The 19,985-nt window shown below is 46.9% G+C and overlaps 8 protein-coding genes across 8 annotated transcripts; 6 read left to right on the forward strand and 2 right to left on the reverse strand.

Moving 5' to 3' along the window:
• Positions 1 to 530: 530 nt before the first annotated feature.
• Positions 531 to 2,442, forward strand: METBIDRAFT_63778 (E3 ubiquitin-protein ligase; the record flags this gene model as incomplete). The annotated part of the gene is made up of 2 exons (XM_018858336.1): positions 531 to 1,209; positions 1,318 to 2,442. The coding sequence occupies exons 1-2, from the start codon at positions 574 to 576 to the stop codon at positions 2,440 to 2,442; spliced, it is 1,761 nt and encodes a 586-aa protein (XP_018713784.1). The 5' UTR covers positions 531 to 573.
• A 2,358-nt stretch (positions 2,443 to 4,800) lies between these two features.
• METBIDRAFT_29812 (uncharacterized protein) lies at positions 4,801 to 6,450 on the forward strand. Its single transcript, XM_018855485.1, has one exon. The coding sequence runs from the start codon at positions 4,825 to 4,827 to the stop codon at positions 6,181 to 6,183; it is 1,359 nt and encodes a 452-aa protein (XP_018713785.1). The 5' UTR covers positions 4,801 to 4,824; the 3' UTR covers positions 6,184 to 6,450.
• A 389-nt stretch (positions 6,451 to 6,839) lies between these two features.
• METBIDRAFT_36317 (uncharacterized protein) lies at positions 6,840 to 7,799 on the forward strand (the record flags this gene model as incomplete). The annotated part of the gene is made up of 1 exon (XM_018856721.1): positions 6,840 to 7,799. The coding sequence occupies one exon, from the start codon at positions 6,840 to 6,842 to the stop codon at positions 7,797 to 7,799; it is 960 nt and encodes a 319-aa protein (XP_018713786.1).
• Positions 7,800 to 7,809: 10 nt separating this feature from the next.
• On the reverse strand, positions 7,810 to 10,636 carry IML2 (Iml2p; the record flags this gene model as incomplete). Its single annotated transcript, XM_018858282.1, has 2 exons — positions 7,810 to 9,577; positions 9,848 to 10,636. The coding sequence occupies 2 exons, from the start codon at positions 10,634 to 10,636 to the stop codon at positions 7,988 to 7,990; spliced, it is 2,379 nt and encodes a 792-aa protein (XP_018713787.1). The 3' UTR covers positions 7,810 to 7,987.
• Positions 10,637 to 13,231: 2,595 nt separating this feature from the next.
• METBIDRAFT_103972 (uncharacterized protein) lies at positions 13,232 to 13,947 on the forward strand. The gene has a single exon (XM_018853756.1). It carries the CDS (start codon positions 13,441 to 13,443, stop codon positions 13,810 to 13,812), a length of 372 nt encoding a protein of 123 aa, XP_018713788.1. The 5' UTR covers positions 13,232 to 13,440; the 3' UTR covers positions 13,813 to 13,947.
• Positions 13,948 to 14,893: 946 nt separating this feature from the next.
• On the forward strand, positions 14,894 to 16,159 carry RBE1 (sterol-binding protein). The gene has a single exon (XM_018855486.1). The coding sequence runs from the start codon at positions 15,032 to 15,034 to the stop codon at positions 15,731 to 15,733; it is 702 nt and encodes a 233-aa protein (XP_018713789.1). The 5' UTR covers positions 14,894 to 15,031; the 3' UTR covers positions 15,734 to 16,159.
• Positions 16,160 to 16,679: 520 nt separating this feature from the next.
• On the reverse strand, positions 16,680 to 17,762 carry RPL4B (60S ribosomal protein uL4; the record flags this gene model as incomplete). The annotated part of the gene is made up of 1 exon (XM_018856913.1): positions 16,680 to 17,762. One exon carries the CDS (start codon positions 17,760 to 17,762, stop codon positions 16,680 to 16,682), a length of 1,083 nt encoding a protein of 360 aa, XP_018713790.1.
• A 934-nt stretch (positions 17,763 to 18,696) lies between these two features.
• METBIDRAFT_103995 (uncharacterized protein) lies at positions 18,697 to 19,861 on the forward strand. The gene is made up of 2 exons (XM_018853757.1): positions 18,697 to 18,857; positions 18,924 to 19,861. Exons 1-2 carry the CDS (start codon positions 18,834 to 18,836, stop codon positions 19,599 to 19,601), a joined length of 702 nt encoding a protein of 233 aa, XP_018713791.1. The 5' UTR covers positions 18,697 to 18,833; the 3' UTR covers positions 19,602 to 19,861.
• The last annotated feature ends 124 nt before the right edge of the window (positions 19,862 to 19,985 follow it).

Consider the following 19,985-nt stretch of genomic DNA (forward strand, 5'->3'; position numbering starts at 1 on the left):
CCGGACAGCGTACGTGCAAGAGAAGATTCGCGAAAACAAGATACAGGTTGACTATGTTTCTACTAAAGATAACATCGCTGACATGTTTACGAAATCTCTCGCGCCCGATACACTTTTGAAGCTCATTAAACTCAGTGGAATGAACGTCCATGATTGGGGGGAATGTGAGAACTAGACGCTTAGCCCTAATTAATCATGTGACAAATGAGACATTAAAGTTCGCACCACTTACCCGGAACCAAATAGCACGACGAGTATATGAAGGGAAGAGAATTCCCTCTAGAGATCTTTTTAGAAGGTCAGTTGACACAAAAGTGGTTTTAGTTTTTCCTAAATAAAGGTTTATTTCCACACGCTAGTACATCATGTCGAATCCGATATCTCAACTGTACCAGTTGGGAACCACTTGTGGACAGGACATTGAGTTGGAATATCCTGTACTCAAGCAGAAATACAAACACTGTCAGCCACCAGTCTCCATGCGCACTACAGAACGATGCGGCGCGCAGGCCCTCTTAGTAAAGCAAAGGCGAAATTAGACCGTTTGAACCCCACCTATAAACACGCACACAAATGCTGGATAGGTCGGAATATAGTTTCGACTACGAGGACGAGGTATCGCTCGAGTCATATGAAAGTCTGCCACTGGGGCTGGACCCACAGGACGAGTTCTCGCGTGTCCCCTCGCAGGCACAAACGGTCTCCACCTCGCCGGCTCATATCGATGTGGACAAGCCCCAGCGCTGGCTAAAATCGCCAAATTCGCTTAGCCCAGTCTCGTATCGTCCGCTAAGTATATCCTGGTATATTTATGAGCATATGGTGGAACCTGCCCGGAGCCTCCAGCGGGATTTCTTGCCGCATTTCTCGCTCGAAGAGGCGGTTTTGCTTCTTCATCATAAGAAATGGCTGGTGGATGAGGTCACCAGCGATTTCTTCAGCGACTGGCCGCGGCTCAGGGATGCGTGTGGTTTGCCCGACAAACGGGGCACAACTCCAGAACTCCGCGAGTACGATGACTTCATGTGTCCCATATGCTGTGAGGCCGGGAGCCTTGTTGTGTTTGCGCTTCTGTGTGGGCACAAATTCTGCGCGCCTTGCTATAAGCGGTACATTCTTCTGAACGTCTCCAGCGGGTGCTTGGTGCGGTGCATAGATACGCTGTGCAGACTCACGTTGCTGTACAGTGCCATTTCGCTGCTTTTGGATGTCGAACTTCCGCCAGAGGAGGACAGTGGAGCTGGACCCGAAAGAGCTGCGACTCCAGGGGGCATTCCAGGCGACTCAAAATCTGAAACCGCGGGCGAAAGCGACCAGACCGGCGAATCTGATGAGCTTGTGGATTTACCCACTAGCAGTCTCGTGGACGACTATGACGCGCAGTTTGAAAACATGCACTTGACAGACCTCGATGAGGCGTTTAAAGACAAGGAGCCTCTCCTAAGAAACCCGCTCTTGGTCTATGCGGCGCGTGTGGCCATCGACGCCCTGCACTCGAAATTCCGGTGGTGCCCGGCCGTCGACTGTTCTCAATTTGTAGAGCTTGCTAGAGGGTCACTACAGGAAACGGATACAGAAGTGAGCAATAACAACGACTTGGGCTCTGTCGCCATTGTCACGTGTGGACAGGCCCACCAGTTTTGTTTCACATGCCACTACGAAAATCACTTGCCGTGTCCCTGCTGGCTCACCAAGGCGTGGGTCAAACGCTGCGAGGATGACTCGGAAACAGTCAACTGGATTGACGCTAACACGCAGGGATGCCCAAAATGCCTGGCGGTGATCGAGAAAAACGGTGGGTGTAATCACATGACCTGTGGAAAGTGCACCCACGAGTTTTGCTGGATCTGTTTGGGTGATTGGTCCTTGCACAAGACCAGCAACTACGAGTGCAATCGCTATGATCCGAAGGAAGTAGAAGAGTTGAAGAAGAAACAGTCCGAAAAGCAGTACTCGCTTGGCAGGTATCTTCACTTTTACCGACGCTTCTCAGTGCACCAGATTTCCATGGACGGCGACAAAAACACGTTGAAAGTTGTGCGTCGCTGTATGCTTCAGTACATGAAGGCGCAGACTCTCAGTAGTGAACGCACAAGCTCGTGGAATGACGTTCAGTTTCTCTCTGATGCAATCCGCAGTTTGTTCAGTGGTAGAAAAACACTCATGTGGACATACGTGTTTGCTTTCTATTTAAAGAAGTCCAACTTCTCCATTATTTTTGAGGGGATGCAAGATTTCTTGAACAAAACTGTAGAAGACCTCTCGCAGCTCTTCGAGGAGATCAAAGTGTTGGATTCGCCGAGAAAAACTGCTGCCAGAATCACGCTGAAACGGGCCGAAATCATGAGCTTGGCATCATTGGTCATGCGCCGCAGAAACATGCTTATCGAGTGTGCTCATACAGGGCTTCAGCAAGGAACGTTGCAATTTTCCTCTCCCTAGAAGCATTCTTTTATAATTTTGCATCTCGCACATTATTCTGAAACTTTGTTGAAGCTGGATTTGATTTCGAGTCTACAGTAGCAACTCGAATAGAGCTGTATACTCTTCATGGCCTTGAGATTAAAAATCAGTATTCGGGTTTACTAACATCGCGCCAATTCAAGAACTATATTGTTTTTGTCAACAAGAGTTTTTTTTTTGACTAAAAGACACTTCGAAGAGAGATCACTGTTGCTGTTTTCGCTATTTATCAGAAGCCATGTGGAAAGACAAGATCTTGGGTACTAACTCAGAAACTTTTGCAATTTGATACCTAATTTTTGCTCAGAAACATCCTATATTCAAGTCAATAGACTGGAAATTACCAAGCTAAAATCAGGGAATTTAAGTCCTTGATTTCAAAGTTTAATATCATGAATGGGAAGAGTTTATACCACTGCTAAAGGCTGATGGAAGGCTGTTTATCTGATGTGTTCAACAGATATTTGTCATAAATAAACAGATGATTTGTGATAACAGGGTGGTAGGGGAATTTTACCTAACTCGGTATGAACATTTCATCATTCATGTCAAGAAACTTTGATTCTCCTATTTTAGAAATTTTCGAAGAAGCAGACTTTATGGTTGATTGACATCTTTCCCTATTTTTCCTTGATAGACATTAATCCCGGGACTTCAGCTTGATCTCAACGAGCCGTTGGGGAACAAATTCTGAAATGTGGTATGTGATTGATTGAATCTCTTACAACCTTTCGTGGTATTAAGCATGGAAGGCAGACAAGATCTAAACTTCCTTCGTTCTGGCAAGTAACTAGTCTTTTCTTAATCAGAGTGAGCGAGCCACCATCCATCCCGTGACTTTAATTCTATAAGGTAAGATGATAAAATGATGACTTTGGTATAATAATCTAGTCTCTTTTACATAACATAATACAATAAGAAAGGTAGACATTCTGACTGCAATGAAATTCCAAATCCTAGTCAAATATCAATTTCAATAAATTATTCTTCCACTTTGAACTTTAAATTTTATTCGTGCTTTTCCATCACTTCATTTACTTCTGGCGGAATAAAAGAACAACCAGCACAATTTTTTTATTATCGCCACCATACATCATTCACTTGTTCTATATGTGATTTTACTTTTGATCACGATTGCTGACAGATCGTAAAATCGTCTCATAAATCAGTTTATTCCTCAAAACAATCATTGCCAGGTTTATTTTTTCTTTACTTGATTGTTGTACTCTAGACTGTATCGTGTCAGGCTTTATATCGAAGCGCTTCATTATGATTTCACAGTCAAGTTTAGCTACCATCATTCAATGAAATTTTGGTAGGTTTGAGGCAATGTTGCTGTGCGTACCTTAAAAAAAGTTTGGGAGAAGGATTCTTTAATGATTAAGCAAATTACCCCTTTCCACTTTGCCACCATCCAGAATCTTCCAGTCCCAACGCTCAATTTGGACACTGCTAATTGATAACAACCTTTGAAGGCGTCTACCTCAATAAAGATAGCAATCTATGTTTATATCAAATTCTTGATGGTGATTTTTTTAAACGATTCTCAAATCAAACATTTTCTTGCTATTATGCGGTCAATTTGTTATTATTTTATGCCTCTTCTGTATGCCTCTTTTCTGAAATCTAACACAGATTAAAAGTTGAAAGAAATTGTAAGTCCCTTCCCCCACATCTTCAATCAGTTTGAGCCTTTCGTCTTTCGCCTTAACTTACTTCATCTATAGGAACACAAAATAAACAAGCGGTGTAATTGTCTGATCACTCTATTTCGCCTGAGATTCAAAGCAATGCGAACATTCGAAAACCTCATGTCTGGAATAGCTCTACTCGTTTACGGTAAACCAACGGCCCCCGGGGCCGGTACATTCACACACGATTGACACAACTATATATATTTAGCAATATCAGTATCACTGTCAAATTCATTTTGTTGTCAATAGAGATTGTAACTTTTTGGCCAAAAACTGCGGGAGTGGGACAAATCTTTCTTCCAGGCTTATCTACTTCTTGAAACGAGTTCTTGTTTGCTCTGTTGAGCTCCTTCACTCTTAATGCCAATTCTAAAGCCTATTCATTATTTCAATATTAAAAACATTAATTACAAAGGAGGAAAAAAACATACAATAAAAGCTCTTCATTCGCAAGCCATAAACGATGCTGAGTGCTGATCCGAGTATATATAAGCGGGGTGTATATAGTCTTTTCAGGGCATGCGATTATCTGGTGTTCGTTTGTGTACAGTTCTGGATCGGCTCATGCAAGATAAGCGCAAGCATAAATGAGATTCGCACGCTCGCTGATAAGCAATGGGCGACGGACATAAGAGTTTCATTCGATCCCTCATTAAACTGAGCGGAAATGGCCGCTGAGGAAGGAGAAAATGTTAAGTTCCTGCGTGGAACCTCTAACACAGCTGCTAAACCACAAGGCACAGCTTCCAGTATCTCCCGGCGGGCGAATTCCTACCAACTACAAAGCAACGCTGGTGAGCCACGAACTAGCGAAGACTTACGACAAACAGCACTACGAAATGGACTCACGCGGGTGAACTCCGCATCCAGGGTTGATGGCTTTACTAACAGTGGACGAAGTCACATGACACCAAAAAATCGGAATATACCAATGGTGGCAGCGCCTGTCGTCGGGCGAATTAGCGATAATCGCTGGGGGACTTATAGCCTAAACCAGCCGATAAACAATGTGCTTGTGCCGACCAATGAATCCATATCTGAGCCCCACGAGGATCTAAATGTCGCACAAAAGGCCAGCATTTCGCCTTTGACACAAATCCATAGACCAACGGGCAAAACCCATTCCTTCGATCAGGCTGGGATCGAGATTAATGAGTCCAAGCGTGGAGACCTACGATCCGAAAAGACTTCACGCGGCAGCTCTCGCTCATCTTTACGTGACTTTCATCCCCGTGAGCGCTCTGTGGGCCGATTCCCCGACAAGAAAAGCAACCACAACTCGATGTTTTCGCTTGTTCCGATGGGACTATCCGACAGCGAAGCAGAAGTCTGTGGAGACGAGCGTGCGCTGCTCATTGAAGCAGATAAATCCGAGGATTTGGAGGCGCTCTATGAGGAAAACTATGAGGAAGCATACCTCCAAATCCCGGGGCTAGCGGACGCCACTTCCGTGCTAGATTTCATGAAGGGGCACGAAAAAGCGCAAGAAACCAAGCAGTCCATAGATGCAGTCTCTATTGGCTCGAGTCTAGACAGGCCCACCACAAGAACACACCAAAAGTTGCTAGACATGAAATTGCTTCGTCTCCGTCAAGAAGCAGCTAGCGCCGCCAGTACAGCCACATTAGCAATGGGGGGTCTTAGAAATCTGCCCGAGTATGCAGTCAAGATCCAGCACGAGTCCGTTGTGTCGCAATGGACACAAATCCGGCTTCGCTTTTCCAGTCATCCTGAGAACACCGAAGGCAGAAGAACAAATATCGCGTGCCGGGCTGGTGTTCTTGGCTCGATCAAGCGAAATGAGGCAGAGTTGGCAATGAAGGCGGGCGATCGGCGGGCGCTGGAGTCCCGGATCACCAAGGATAATGTGGCGTCGTATCTCCACGAAATGTGGCACGACCAAAGTTTTGAAACACAGCCAGGAGACGTGTTTTTCGACGCTGGGAACCTGGTTGATAATGGAGACCAGAGCGCCAGTGCAGACATGATGCAGATGGCCAAGAACGTTTTACTGACCAGGACGTAGCTGTGTCGCGGGTTAGACACAAATTCTAACTCTGGACCGGACCTCACTCACATAGAAGATTCCACAAGGTTGTCTTGACAAAAGCAAATCAGAGTAACGACTATAACAGTACTTACGGAGATGTCTGGTTCATGGCGATCAAGTCGTCACCCGGGCATCTCTGCAGCATGATATGTCCATGATCTTTAAGATACAATTAGCCCATTTGCAATAGCTGGGCATATCAGATTCCCGAAGAGAACGTGGATCAGACTTGGCGAGTTACTGCCTTGGGTCTAGCTAATAGATCATCTACTAATATGAGGCGCGCTCAATAGGCCTGGTTTACACCAGGAACTGCACCAAGGCAGAGCACAACAAATAGCAGAATGTCACAGAAAAGGATAAAAGAAAAACAAGAGGAAAAAAGGAAAAAAGCAGATACCATCCAGTACAATACCACAAAGTGTGTTTTTCGTGTTCCAACTGTCCACGGCCCGAAATAACCCGGCCACCAGAATCTGAATCGGGTGCCACATTAGACCCGTGCCTCCTGGATCTACACGGAACCCTCGCAGCTGAGCCAGCCTCACTGGAGCCAGACCAGGCGGTCTGCTACTCCATAGAACCCCGCGAAAACAGCTAGAATAGACCTGGTTGTCTGCTCAATTCACGCCATGACCAGCCGAGGATCCTTGCCGTACACCTACCAGGACCTCTTTCCACACACGGCAACTTCTGCGCGCGAACAGGCAACGCCAGCGCTGATATCTGCAGCGTCTTTCACAGACACGCTCCGCAGCGGGAACCACCATTTGACGCCGGCCCGAAACCTCGGGCCAGAGGCATCCACATGGGCACACTGGCGCAAATTGGCCAAGCGGTTGGTGCGGCCCAAAACGCTCGATTTTGAGACCGCGACATGGGAAGTGTTCCACCTAATAGTCAACCCGCGCAAGATGTACCGCTCAAACTACACGTACAAGCACAGCGGCAAGCAGCTGTATCTGCGGGACGACCCGTCGTTCTTGATCCTCGTGACGGGGTTTTTGGTGGTCAGTGCCATAGCGTGGGGTGCCACCTATCTGCCCAGTGTGTGGGACATAGTCAAGCTTGTAGTCACGATGGTTGTGTTTGATTTCTACGTGTCGGGCGCCGTAATTGCGACGATCGCGTGGATCGTGTCCAACAAGTTGTTCAACCCGTCGTTCAGTGTGTTCACCGCGTTTCTGCGGGCATCGAGGCTCAACATCAATTACATCGACTGGGCGTTCTGCTTCGACATCCACTGTAACTCGTTCCTTGTCATCTGGTGCCTGCTCTACTTGGTGCAGTTTTTTCTTCTTCCGATCCTCACCATCAAGGACTCGTTTCTCTCCATGTTGTTGGGAAACACTCTATACTTCGGGGCGGTGGGCCACTACTTCGTGGTGACGTTCTATGGCTTCAACTCGTTGCCTTTTGTTAGCAATTCCTACTATACGCGGGACGCCTCGTCGACCACAACAAATCCTGCGCGTATTCTCCAAATGACGATTCTTGCGGGCGTGATCCCGGTGCTAGCGATCGCCTGGTTGTTGAGTGTGCTCTTCCACTTCAACGTTGCATATACCATGGTACACAATTACTTTGACTAGCTAGTGAAGACGTTTGTATCCATGAATGTATTAAATAACGCACACGTCGCATAAGCTGTTCATATTTTATTTTTCTCTGTTTTCTCTTTTTCTTATTTACTTCTGTAAGGTCCTTTAGCGCTAACCAAAGTCTTCATTGCCTGGGCGAATCATATGCTTTTCCCGGGATGGCATCCACCTCGTAAAACTCATTCTTCCTTGTCGAGTATCTCCCTCATTTGTTCCAAGCGTTCACTGGCAGCCTTGATTGCCATGCTTGTTCGATTACTTAACTCGTAATCTCCAACATCCGACACTGTCTCTGCTTTCTTCAACCATGCACTGCTCTCGGTGACAGCACGCCTCGTGTCACTCTGGAACTGGAGTTTCCACGCAAACGACGCCCTCTCGTGGAGAGCAGTGGGATAGAGGTAGGGCGAGTACGTCAATTTCCTGAACTTGAACGGCAAGTTTGCCGAATCTTGCGTCACGTACTTGGAAATAACCTGCGTGTCCAAAAGATTCAATCCTTCATTCACCTTCCCGCTCTGTCTGAGTGCTATACTCTGGAACAATTGCCTGATCATTGCCTCGTCAGTCGTCTCGGGGAACTTCGCATGAGGTCCGATAGAAAAGTCTAGCATACGAATCAGCTGCTTTAACTTTTCCGCATCCATTCTCGAGTATCCATTCCAGAAGTAGATTAACTCCAAAATAAGAGACGTGCCAACGCATTCGATGTACAGCAAGCGCGGGTAGGCTTTCATGCGGGACAAAATCTGTTTTGTCTTCCTCAACACAAACTTATCAAACGGCATCTGTTTGCCTAAGCCTCCTATTCCCCCCTTCTTCGATGCATTTTCTCCATGCCCTGGCACGTAGGTGGGTGCAAGCTTTAAGTAATAGTCGGCTTTTTGCTCATAAAATGCGAGCTTCTCATTCTTCTCTTCCACGGTATCGAACTCAAGAAGTCCCGCTTGAATCTTTCTCCATTTCTCCAAATAACAAGCCCCGGCCACGAACAAGTACACGGCCAGCGACCATGAGCTGATCTCCAACATACGCGTGAAGTCGCGAGCAGCACTATCAAAGTCATGGACAAAAGTGTAAAAGATTGCACGATCAAAAGTGAAAATCGCCTCAACTTGCTCCATTTCAACACGGGAATTTGGGTCGTCCGTGAAGCGTTGCATCATATGCAAGGCCTGCTCGATTTCACCCAGTGACACAAGCATTCTTCCTTCCTGGAGAAGCCACAAGCAGTTATTTGGGAAGAGTTCCCTCGCCTTCTTAAGAAGCTGTGGGGTGTATAGTTTCGGATGGTCGACTATCTTGAGGAGCTCAGTATCAGACACAGTCGAGCGGTCTTTCAACTGAATGATATCAGTAACATCCTCGTCTGCGTGCCCCGGGAGCTGGAATCCTGTATCCACAAATTGGATAGGCCCGTCGTAGAATACCAAGAGAAACAATAGCGCCAAGTCCCCGTGAATGTTCCGCGCGGTGATGGCTGTACGCCAGAGCATGTGCAAACCAGTGGTACGGTCACCTTTGAACCCCACAATAGAAAGCACCTTCCCGATTGTAGGCGGGATCAAGGAGAGAACTACCTGGAGAATGCCGAAACACAACTGCACGCCCGAGTGAATGAATTCGTCAATGGTGGACACGTGCAAATGCAGGTCGCTGGCGGCGTTCGTTTCTGTGCTCAACGAGCTCAACAAGGTGTCGAGCGACATAACAGACGCCAGCAAAGAGCATGTTTTTGGCGACAGGAGGTTGTTGCTTCCCACCGAGCTCTCCCAGTCTGTGGAGTTCTGCGACGGATCCAACACTTCGGACGCGTCGGCAAAATCGTCGTCCTCGCTGTCCTCACCATCAGCAGCGGCCTTTGGCTCATCCTGCAAGAAAGAAACGTTGACCTGAGGCACGGGGCCCGGGTCGCGTGTTGATCTTGGGGCGCCCAAGGGGGGGGCGGCGCCGTTTTTGCTGCCAAGCGACCCCACCAGCAGCGCCAGGTCAGCAAATAAATTCACCTGCGACGCACGCACTTTCATTCCTCCGTTCACATTGATGCTGGTGCCCTCGATGCGTGCCTTGCGCATCTGGTAGACTCGTTCCAAGTCGCGCATGAGCTGCTTGTCCGCAGAGAGGCTCTTTGTGGCAGGCGCCAGCTCGGGGCGGGCTGCCGGGTCCGGAATGGTGAAGCCCGGGAGATCCACAGAGCTGAACGAGTGGTTCAGCGACTGTTTGCGGAACTTGGCCAAGTTCTTGCTGAACAAGGGCTCCAGGTCATTGATCTTCTTGTACGTGGCGTCGAGGATCTGGTAGGCTTTGCGCAACTTCAAGAGAGCCTTGGCCTGGTCCATCATGGTGTTGTTTTCCTGCAAAAGCATGACCAAGGCGTTCAAAAGCGACAGCTCCGCGTACGTGACCTGGAACTCTGTGCCTGGCGGGTAGATGTGAGACGTGGCAATCCCCGCCTTCTGGCTGTACTTTGCGTGAGCCAACGATGCGTTTTCCGCCTCGCCGAGTGACTTGCGGGCGCGGTCCATGACGTCGGTCTCAAACCCCAACGTGGCCTCAATGAACTCCATGACCCCCAAGGCCAACGGGAACACCGCCGCCGGGTCTGCATTTTCGCGTTTGTATTTTGCGTGTTCTGCTTTCAACAACTCCACTCCTTCTGTATTCCGGTCGTCGAGCAACAAATCCATAGCCTGGAGAGCGATTTCAAAGGCGTGTACTTGCAGAAGCACCGCAGCATGGACCGCAGGGTCCGGCTTCATGTTTTCCGCCGGGGAGCGCAGCGACCCCGCCGAGAGGGCCAGCGCCTTGTGGCGCAAACTTTTGAACATGTGGATTCAAAAACGGGAGGGAAAATGTAGTGTTTGTGGTGCTTTCCTGGAATATCGAGCTGGTCTTAGGAGCGACTTGTCGGCCTATATAATGGCGGAAGCCGCGCGCAAGTTGATCTGCGCGCACAGCGGGGGCCCCGCAGCCGGGCACGTGACACGTCAAGCCGGGACTGTGTGCAGGCCGGTGCGCCCTGGTCTGGCAGACGAGTCCGCGCCGAGTGAGGGGTGCGCTTTTTACACGTCTATGTTCGCTGGTGCTGTCTCTTTGGGCGGCGACGTGCGACCGTTCGTTCTCACCAGTGTCCCTCTTTGGTGGGTTTGGTATTGTTTTTTGACATTGTTTTCTGCCTTTGTTATTTTTGATTTGGGGTTTTGTTTTGTTTTCTTTTCTTTTCTTGTGGTATCTTTGGGTATTGTTTTCTTTGTTGGGGTGGTTTTGTTGGTTGTAGTCAGGGTTCTTTGCTCTTTTCTGTTCGTTGAAGGCGAATCTGGCTGAGATGAGGGGCCAGGGGCTCGGCGATCAGTGCGCCTGACAGCGTACAGGAACGACTCGACTGAATGAAATGCGCGACGCTAACTGGTCCACTCATAGATATCGAGCGGTGCTCGAATATAGTGCGTTCTGTTCTACGGCTCCGGTCTGATTCCGTCCAATAATTTTGTGTTTTCAACAATCATCCAGTATGTTCTCGATACACCAGCCGGTCGAATCAAGTGGGACAAAATGCGGTTTCTGCTTTCGGGTCCTGAATCAGTAAAACTCGACCATCCCCATAGAGTATTGATCATGTGACGTTGTGACTTGAACGCAGACGGTTGGCCATCTCTAGATACAACGCGTTTCCTGTGAGTACTGTTTCATATTCTTACACTGCGCGGGTACTGTGTACTACTGCTATGTTTCATTGGATTGTCCTCAGCTTTCCAGGATTCGAGCTGTTTTTTCCATCACGTGAAACTGATCTCCTACAAAATTTGTGGATCCAACCGCATCTTTTTTTAGTGAGCAAGGTTTATGTCACGAAAAAGTAGTGTGATAGATTCACGGCCGCACGGTGATTGAAACTGCTAAAGATATCGAGCGAGCTTGTAGCCCGGTTATTTCTCTGCATTTTCTTGTCTGGAGTGCTCCTTTTGATGCTGCTTCTCGCCTTCTTTGTTCGTATGGTTCGCCTCGCGATTCTGAAAGAATAAGCATCAGCTTAAAGTCCAAGAACTGACTTCTCTGGTCCAACAGGTAGCTCCATTTTCGTGATAGATTCTTATTTAGTCATCATTTTATATGGAAATCAACTAGATCTCGAGCATTGTTCGTCCTATAAGTCAGCTCATTATCTTACCGCACATTAGTGGCATGGAATAGTCCCTGTGATATTCTCACATGTAAAAAAGATTTGTAAGGTTGTCCAAGGAGACATTTGAAAACTCGGACCGTCAAATTATTTTTTTTTTGTTTTTTAGCATTGGTTTGACCGGGTGCAATATGAACACAACGAGAAGAATCTCACCTTTGATTCTTTTCGGAACACAGTGGTATGATGCGTGTACTCAGTAACAGAACGCTCGAAATACCTGAGTTCCTCGGTTATCAAGATTGATTCAATAGTCAAACGCCGGCCCCTAAATGTGCTGAGCATAGATTTCAAACCCTGTATCAAACCTCATGATCAGTATGCTCCTTCTAATCAACCCGGATCACTCTCAAAATTTTCTGTCTTATATGGTCACGATTATTTGCATTTGGAAGAAAGTTCATATATTTTGATGATCGGGCCTGTATTTTCTGTAGGAAAAATACCAATAACATTTATAAAGTCATTTTTGTTTTCATATAGCGTAACTTTAGGCGCAATCTCTGTATTAAAAACGCAGAAACAAAAGACAACCATCAAAGGAATATCATCGCCATCTTCATTTTCAAATTATCATTATATATCGCATACTAAGAAAAGCAAGCACTGACTTACAAAACTGTTCTCCGCAAAAGGATAAAACATAATAGATCTTTGTGAAACACACCTCGGCAAAAAAATATTTTTGATCTTTTATCGCAACATTACCAAAAATGCTGTTTAAGCTTGAATAACAAAATTCGAAACTTATTTACATCGGACATTTCCCCGAGAAGCTGCCATTCTTTTCAAATCAGACCTTTTTTCAGCCCTTCTGATACAAGCTGCTTCTTGGAAGCCCCTTTCTCTGAGTTTAAAGTCGCAATGAAACCTTCATCATTCTTGCTATTTTTTGGATTGAAAACTGATCTTGATTATACGTAAATAATGGCGGAGGTATTACCTTGTTTGATGTCATAATGTCCTCGCAAAGTTGCATTATAGTTACAGCAATCAGTTTTGAAGGGGGATAATATGACCGAATGTCACGCATCGAGGCCTACAGCTTCACATATGTGTATGTATGCTTCAAAGGCTGGGGCGTAGCTTTTATGTCATGAAGCTTTTATCTTTATCTTGAATACTGTCGAAAAAGGTTCATAGCATATCGAATGTGCCTTGATCAGGCAATACAAAACCATTCCCTTAATATTTGCCATTCAGCGCTCAGAAAGCTGGGTTTCTGGTAATTCATTACCACTATACTTCACTGCTCATGTCTTATGGTCCTCGTCGGATTGTCGTCTTTGAGCATGTTTGTTCATCACATAAATCAGAATTCACCATATTCTGAAAAAGAGGCAATCTAAGTTGATCCTCGCAATATAGAATAGTGTAAATTGGAATCTTTTACAAGGATTTCAATCTCAATACTCCGTGTGAGGAAGAACAAAATAGAAAGATTGCTTTTGGATGAAACAAACGCGAGACACTGTTAGAAATTCTAGCCGTGTCCGAATACAGATTTCCTCCATAGTCATCAGAAAGTCGAAAGTTAGATATAGGTCTGCAAGAAAAATGTACTTGTTGCCTAATTCAGACACAAAAGAAAAAAAGGTATGTCATCAAGTTTCTCACAACACATTCCATGATAAAGCTGTTTTGAGATACGCGAGAAACCCTACGATACAAATTCAGGGGAGCTCATATCCTAAATTGGTCTTCATCAAAACAAAGAAGCTGAGTACTAAACTTCAAGAAGTCAGATTAAGAGAAAATGTGACGAGTCTTTTGATGATTTTTTCTCTTGTTTTAGTGTCCGCTACTCTGGCGTCTCATTATTGAATCACGGGAGGCAAAACTAACAAAACATGTTCTCCTCTTCATCCATTTTCAATGGTCTTCATGTACTCGCACAGCCTTGCCTTTGACTCGAAATCGGTTTGCTAGGGAATTTCTTTCCCGGTTAGAAACTTGGGTACCAGATTTTCCTTGAAATCGCGTTGAGGGCGTTTCGCATTGTACTCCTTCTTTCATTTGTTTGAACTGGATCTTCGTCCAGCTATTCGCCCAGCTAGAAAAATCCGTAAGAACCAGGTATTTCTCTCAAGCGTATGTATCTTTTATCTCCGAAAGGGATATCAGGCCCGCAATACAATTCTTGGCCATCTAAGGTGCTGATTTCAGATTCAGAAAGATTAATGCACACACGATTCATTTCAAAGTTTATATGCACCATATGTCCAGCAGGTGTGTGTGTGGCGAAGCTCATGCTGGTCGAGCCAAGCATTATGTGCATGCTTAATATGAACACGCGTTTTTTGGGCCCACCCTTCAAAGGTAAACAGCAAACAGCCCCTTCGAGTTTTGGACACTCTGTTTACAAACCACGCAATTACTTCAAAAAGTAGCAATACTTGAGTAAAGCATGGATGAGTTTTTATCAAACACAAAGCCGGATGACGTTTCCTGATGAAGATACCACGCATCATTTATTTGGAATGCTTCATCTTTTTTTTTTCGTAATAAAGCAAACTTCCATAAATCACATCATGCAAGAAAACACGTTCACTCTCCCAAACAGGCAATAGTAGCACCAAAAAAGTCCCGATAGTCTCAGATATTGTGTTCCGATCTGGACTGAGAATGCTGGCCAGTGCCGCGATTTTGTATCTAAGCCACCGAATAGACAACCGTATCAGTATACATTATATGTACCAAACAGGCAGTGGCTGAGTCCCCATACAGTTCCTCCGCACAAAACTCAATGAACAATACAAGGTCCGCGAGGCGCGCAATGCACCGTCGCTTCTTCTGCATGCGATACATGGTGGCTAAAGCTCCTGTTTGAGACAACCACCAGAACCGCGTGTTTCCTGACTTCTATAAAAAGGCGGCTGGATCTTTCAACCTTCTCAGCCATTTGCTTTTTCCATATACATCTTTTGCTTCCCCAGGTCTTGCACTCCTTTAACGACCTATAGCCATTTCATTCTTTTGTGTCGACATTCATCCACCCTCTAGGAAAATAAGTCACTACTAGCAAAAATACCAATACTACGACATGAAGCTTTCCCTTACTCTTCTTGCATCATATATTGCACTTACAAACGGAGCAGCTATAACAGTCACAAAGACGGTTGTCGTTATGACACAGTACGTCACGAGCACCGTCAGCGGGACGCCTTATACAATCTCGTCGGAGCTCGTTTCTACTGAGAGTGCGGTACCGGTACCTTCCGGGATTGTTGTTGAATCCACAATCACAGCTCCAGCCACCTTGACCACATCAACCACATCTTCGGGTCCGTCTTCATCCGCTACCTCCTCTCTCAGCTCTTTCGAAGCAGAAATTCTCAAGGAACACAATATCAAAAGGGCCTTGCACGGGGTCGGTGACTTGACGTGGAACTCCACACTAGCAAAATATGCAGCCCAATATGCTGACGAGGCGGACTTTTGTAAAGTCCAGAAACTTATCCATTCCAACGGGACGTACGGTGAAAATTTGGCCGCAGGCTACGTCGGCGGGGCGGCCCCAGTTGACGCATGGTACGATGAAATTAGCTTGTATAGCTACTCAAAACCTGGCTTTAGTGAAGCGACCGGCCATTTTACTCAGCTCATCTGGAAATCAACGACCAATTTGGGGTGTGCCATGATTGCCTGCGACAACATTTGGCGCCAGTATACTATCTGTGAGTACAGTTCTGCTGGAAATGTGATCAATCAGTTTGAAAAGAATGTGTTGCCATTAGTGTCATAAGTGTCTTCCGTTATGTATGGTTTAGAGTATTTGGTTGAATGTGACGTTTTTTTCTGAAGTCGTGCGACGTTAACCGTATTCTCATCGCAAAACACTTGGCAAGAGAACTTGAGGAGATATTCAATTACTGATGAGCTAGTGGTGTATGCAGCTACTTAGCTGCGCATTGAGCATTCATAATGTTTATGACCTGAGATGGTTCCTGGTGTGGCGACTCGATTTCTTATTCTCTATTGGAGCAGAAGATCCAGGTTTATTTGTTTGATAAGATTAGACTTTGAAAGCGTAAGTAGAAATATCGGCACTGCATAATGCTTGAGTCCGAGATCTCCGACCCGCTCGAATCCTAAATATTTAACAACCAGTCTCGGTTTCCCCTACATTTTGCAGTCGCTCCCACAAGAGTATTTATGAAGAAAAATCGGCTTATTTTGCGCTCTTGTATTAATAAATACTACTGTGATATATAGTTGCTTCCATACTTCAGAAAGACCTGTGGAATGCACATCGTCCCACTTTCTTGCATTCTTATACTCTCGATTGTGCGCGTGATTCTGACAGTTTATTGGTGTTCCCTTTGAAAGAACAAACCCAAAGGTCGCGAATTGTTCAACACAGAGGCAGACACTAATAGACAGGTCGATTTATGCTGAATCACCCGATAATATACCGCACTGTATGTCTCGTGTATCTAAAGTGTTATGGTTTGACCACCGTGGGCAGAGATTCTGCAGTTCAGCATCACAAAATCAATACAACTGGTATTTCATCGAACGGTTATATGCGTGAACAAGCTTACACCCTGGGCAAGCGTGTCTTGTCCTTTTGTTTTCACAATGCTTACATTTCTTTTGGAGTTCAGCTCGTGTATTTTAGTAACTCACACAAGTATTAGTATAAGCGTTTGACTATATAAGCAATACTATGAAAGCCTACAGCAGCGCGCTTATTGCTTCAAGAGAGCGGCGAACTGAGTGTTCTTGGCCGTCTTCTTCTCAACCTTTTGGGAACCCAACTTCTTCTCAGAGAAGACCTTGGCGTAAGGGTTCAATCTCAACATGACCTGCTTGTTCTTCAATGGGTTCTTCTTCAAGGTGTGGGCTCTCTTGGTGTTAGCCTCCTTGGCTGGTCTGACGACGGCCTGGATCTCAGAAGAGTTGATCAAAGACTTGTAGTCAGTGTTAGAGACAACGTTGCTTGGCAAGGTGTAACCAACCTTGACAGACTGGGTAGCATCAGAACCGTAGACAGAGTCCAAGGACTCGAAAGCAGCCTGGGTCCAGATGACAAATCTACCCAAGTGAGCACCTGGGGCCAACTGCAACAAGCCCAAACGGGAGACGTGGGCAACGTCAACACCTGGGATATTTCTGAGAGCAGTGGTGAGACCGTTGTCGTTGGCGTAGACAACCAAAGGACCCTTTCTTTGAACGAATCTTCTGTTTCTCAACTTACCCTTACCGGCTCTGATCTTCTTGGACTTGATGACTCTGATGATGTCCTTGTTGGCACCGACAGCCTTCAAAGCAGCAATGGCGTCCTTGGTCTTGGAGATAGACTCGAAGTCGTTGGAGACAACCAAAGGCAACTCAGCGACTTGCTCGACTCTGTGACCTCTGGCCAAAACCAAAGAGGTGACGGCGGAGGCAGCAATTGCAGAAGCGGTAGCGTAACGCTTTTCGTTCTGGTTAACCTTCACGTGCCATCTTCTCCAGGTCTTGGTAGGGGCGAACATACGACCACCTCTACACATGTTACCGAAAGCGGCCTGACCGGCACGGTGAGTACCACCACCGCCAACTCTTGGGATTCTGGCGACGGCACGACCGGTACCCCAGGACTCAGCAGAGGTTTGGTGGCCGGCCTTCTCAGAAACAGCGTAAGCCTGTCTCTTGTTCTTGTTGATTCTGGTGAAAACAGAGTGAACAATGTCGGCTCTAACTGGGGCGGCGAACACAGCTGGCAAAGGCAACTGAGCGGAGGTCTTCTCGCCGGCGGCGGAAATAACGGAAACTTGAGGACGGGACATGTCGGAGTGTGATGAGGAAAAGAAGAAGGGTAGGAAAAATTTTCGAGCGTTTTTTTTTTCGCGCCCGAGGTCTTCGGGGGGACGGTGTCACGTGACGCTTGTATTTTCTAGGCGTTGGCACGACCAGAGAATGTGGTGCACGGGTGCAATCAGGCAGCAGAATTTGTTCAATCGGTTTTCAGTGGGTGTTTCAATGGGTGTTTCAGTTGATGCTCCCAGCTGTTTAAATTCAAGCAACGGTATCGGTGCTCATCTTCAGGTGGTGAGCACAGCAGCCGTCTGCTCGGAGGTCGGGTCATATCTATGAGTGAGATCGATGGCAGAGAAGCAGTGCACCACTGCTGACAGGATTATTACTATTTACATTAATTAATGATATTCGCTTTATATGTTATGATTGAGCCACAAAGTCATCCATTAAATTTCAAGCAGGTTTACGTAATTGTCATTCATTGCAAAGCATCATTACTTTATTTTTCAATCAACTGTTATTTAAGATAATAAATCTGGTGATATGATCTCCGGCCCAACCAGCATACTAGTTGGTCATCTTTTAGTCCAAATAAAACGGCATAAACGTTATGTTGTGTGGTTTTGCTGATGTACTGGCTATAGGATCTTTCTATATATGCTATAGATACCCTGCGCTGAGAACGGACAGGTTTCTGGCCGTACGGACTTTCTTGCCCCAGCGTCAACAAAAGCATGTCATGAGTATGCCTGTCCCGAGGACTGCGACTGAAGGTCTCAGTCACATGACCTGCACCACGTCCAGCCCACCAGGAAACATACCGTGAAAAGAGGCCCTGGACATTTGTGTTAATTTAAAGCGCTTGACGTCAGCTCCCTACGCCAGCAGCTGCTACGACGTGTCCCTCGGGCCGGGCGCAAGCAAGTGCCGGCCCACGCCAACGGGCGGAGGAACGACCGCGGAGATTAAAGGCCATGATTATGGAGATTAAAGGCCATGTTTATGGAGATTAAAGGCCATGTTTATCGAGATTAAAGGCCATGTTTATCGAGATTAAAGGCATGCCTATCGAAATTAAAGGCCATGTTTATCGAAATTAAATGCCATGTTTATCGAAATTAAATGCCATGATTATGGAGATTAAAGGCCATGTTTATGGAGATTAAAGGCCATGTTTATCGAGATTAAAGGCCATGTTTATCGAGATTAAAGGCATGCCTATCGAAATTAAAGGCCATGCTTATCGGAATCAAAGGCCATGCTTTTCGAAATCAAAGGCCATGTTTATCGAAATTAAAGGCCACACTGACCATACAAAAACACAGCGAAATGGAATGCACCACCGCGGGCCGGGCCATGGGCACATCTTCGTGCAATTCGACTGGCTGCGAGAAGTGGAGCGATTCTTCCGTCAGCTGTGTCATACTTGGCGCCGGGGCGGTGACGACATCGATGGCCCCTACAATAGGCTCGTGCGTAAGAAAACCAAAAAAAAAAACCACCTGCCCAGAACAAGCACCTCCGCGCCCGAAAAACACATAGGCATGTTCCGGGCTACGCAGCCGGGGCACGCAGAAGGGGTCCGCCCTGCAAGTTCCGGCCGGGTGTCAACTGCCGTTTCTCCCCAGGCGCCGGTGTTTGGTTGCTCGCTAAGCCCACCGTCTAGGGTTTTTCTGGGTGTTTCCTGCACTGGTGTCGGGGCCCGCTCAAGAGCACGCTGGGTGCAGGGCGGCCGTGGCGGCGCAATAAACCACACTACGTGGCGAGTCTTTTGCGCTGGCTCCAGAAAGCGGCCATGCCCGGGTGCCCGGGCATGGCCACCTTGGGCGGCCTGCAAAAACGGACGGCTGCAAAAAAAAAAAAACTGACGGTGGCATAATCGGCCCCGGCCCCAAGGAACGGGGCCTATGGCGCCAAACGAGCGCGGCCACCCAGCGCACCACGAGCATTCCCGTGCGAACACCTGAGTCAGGCCCGCGGCCCCAGCTGAGATCGGAGGCAGGCCACTGCCAATTAACACACAACACCAGGCAACAGCACCAGTCAGATTGACAAGCCCGCCGCCAAAAAAAAATAAAAAAAAGAGAAAAGAAGAAAAGAAAAAAAAGAAGAAAAAGAAGAAAAACCCCCAGCTCGCCACAAACCCACGCTGTTCGCCCGGGCCGCCCGCCCTCCGACGTCACCACTATCTTCGGCCCAGGCTCCAATCACAGCGAGCACGGCCCGCGCTGGCCTCATGCAAGCTCGCCTAC

This window comes from Metschnikowia bicuspidata, assembly GCF_001664035.1.
Source record: "Metschnikowia bicuspidata var. bicuspidata NRRL YB-4993 chromosome Unknown METBIscaffold_1, whole genome shotgun sequence".
NCBI classification, from domain to species: domain Eukaryota; kingdom Fungi; phylum Ascomycota; class Pichiomycetes; order Serinales; family Metschnikowiaceae; genus Metschnikowia; species Metschnikowia bicuspidata.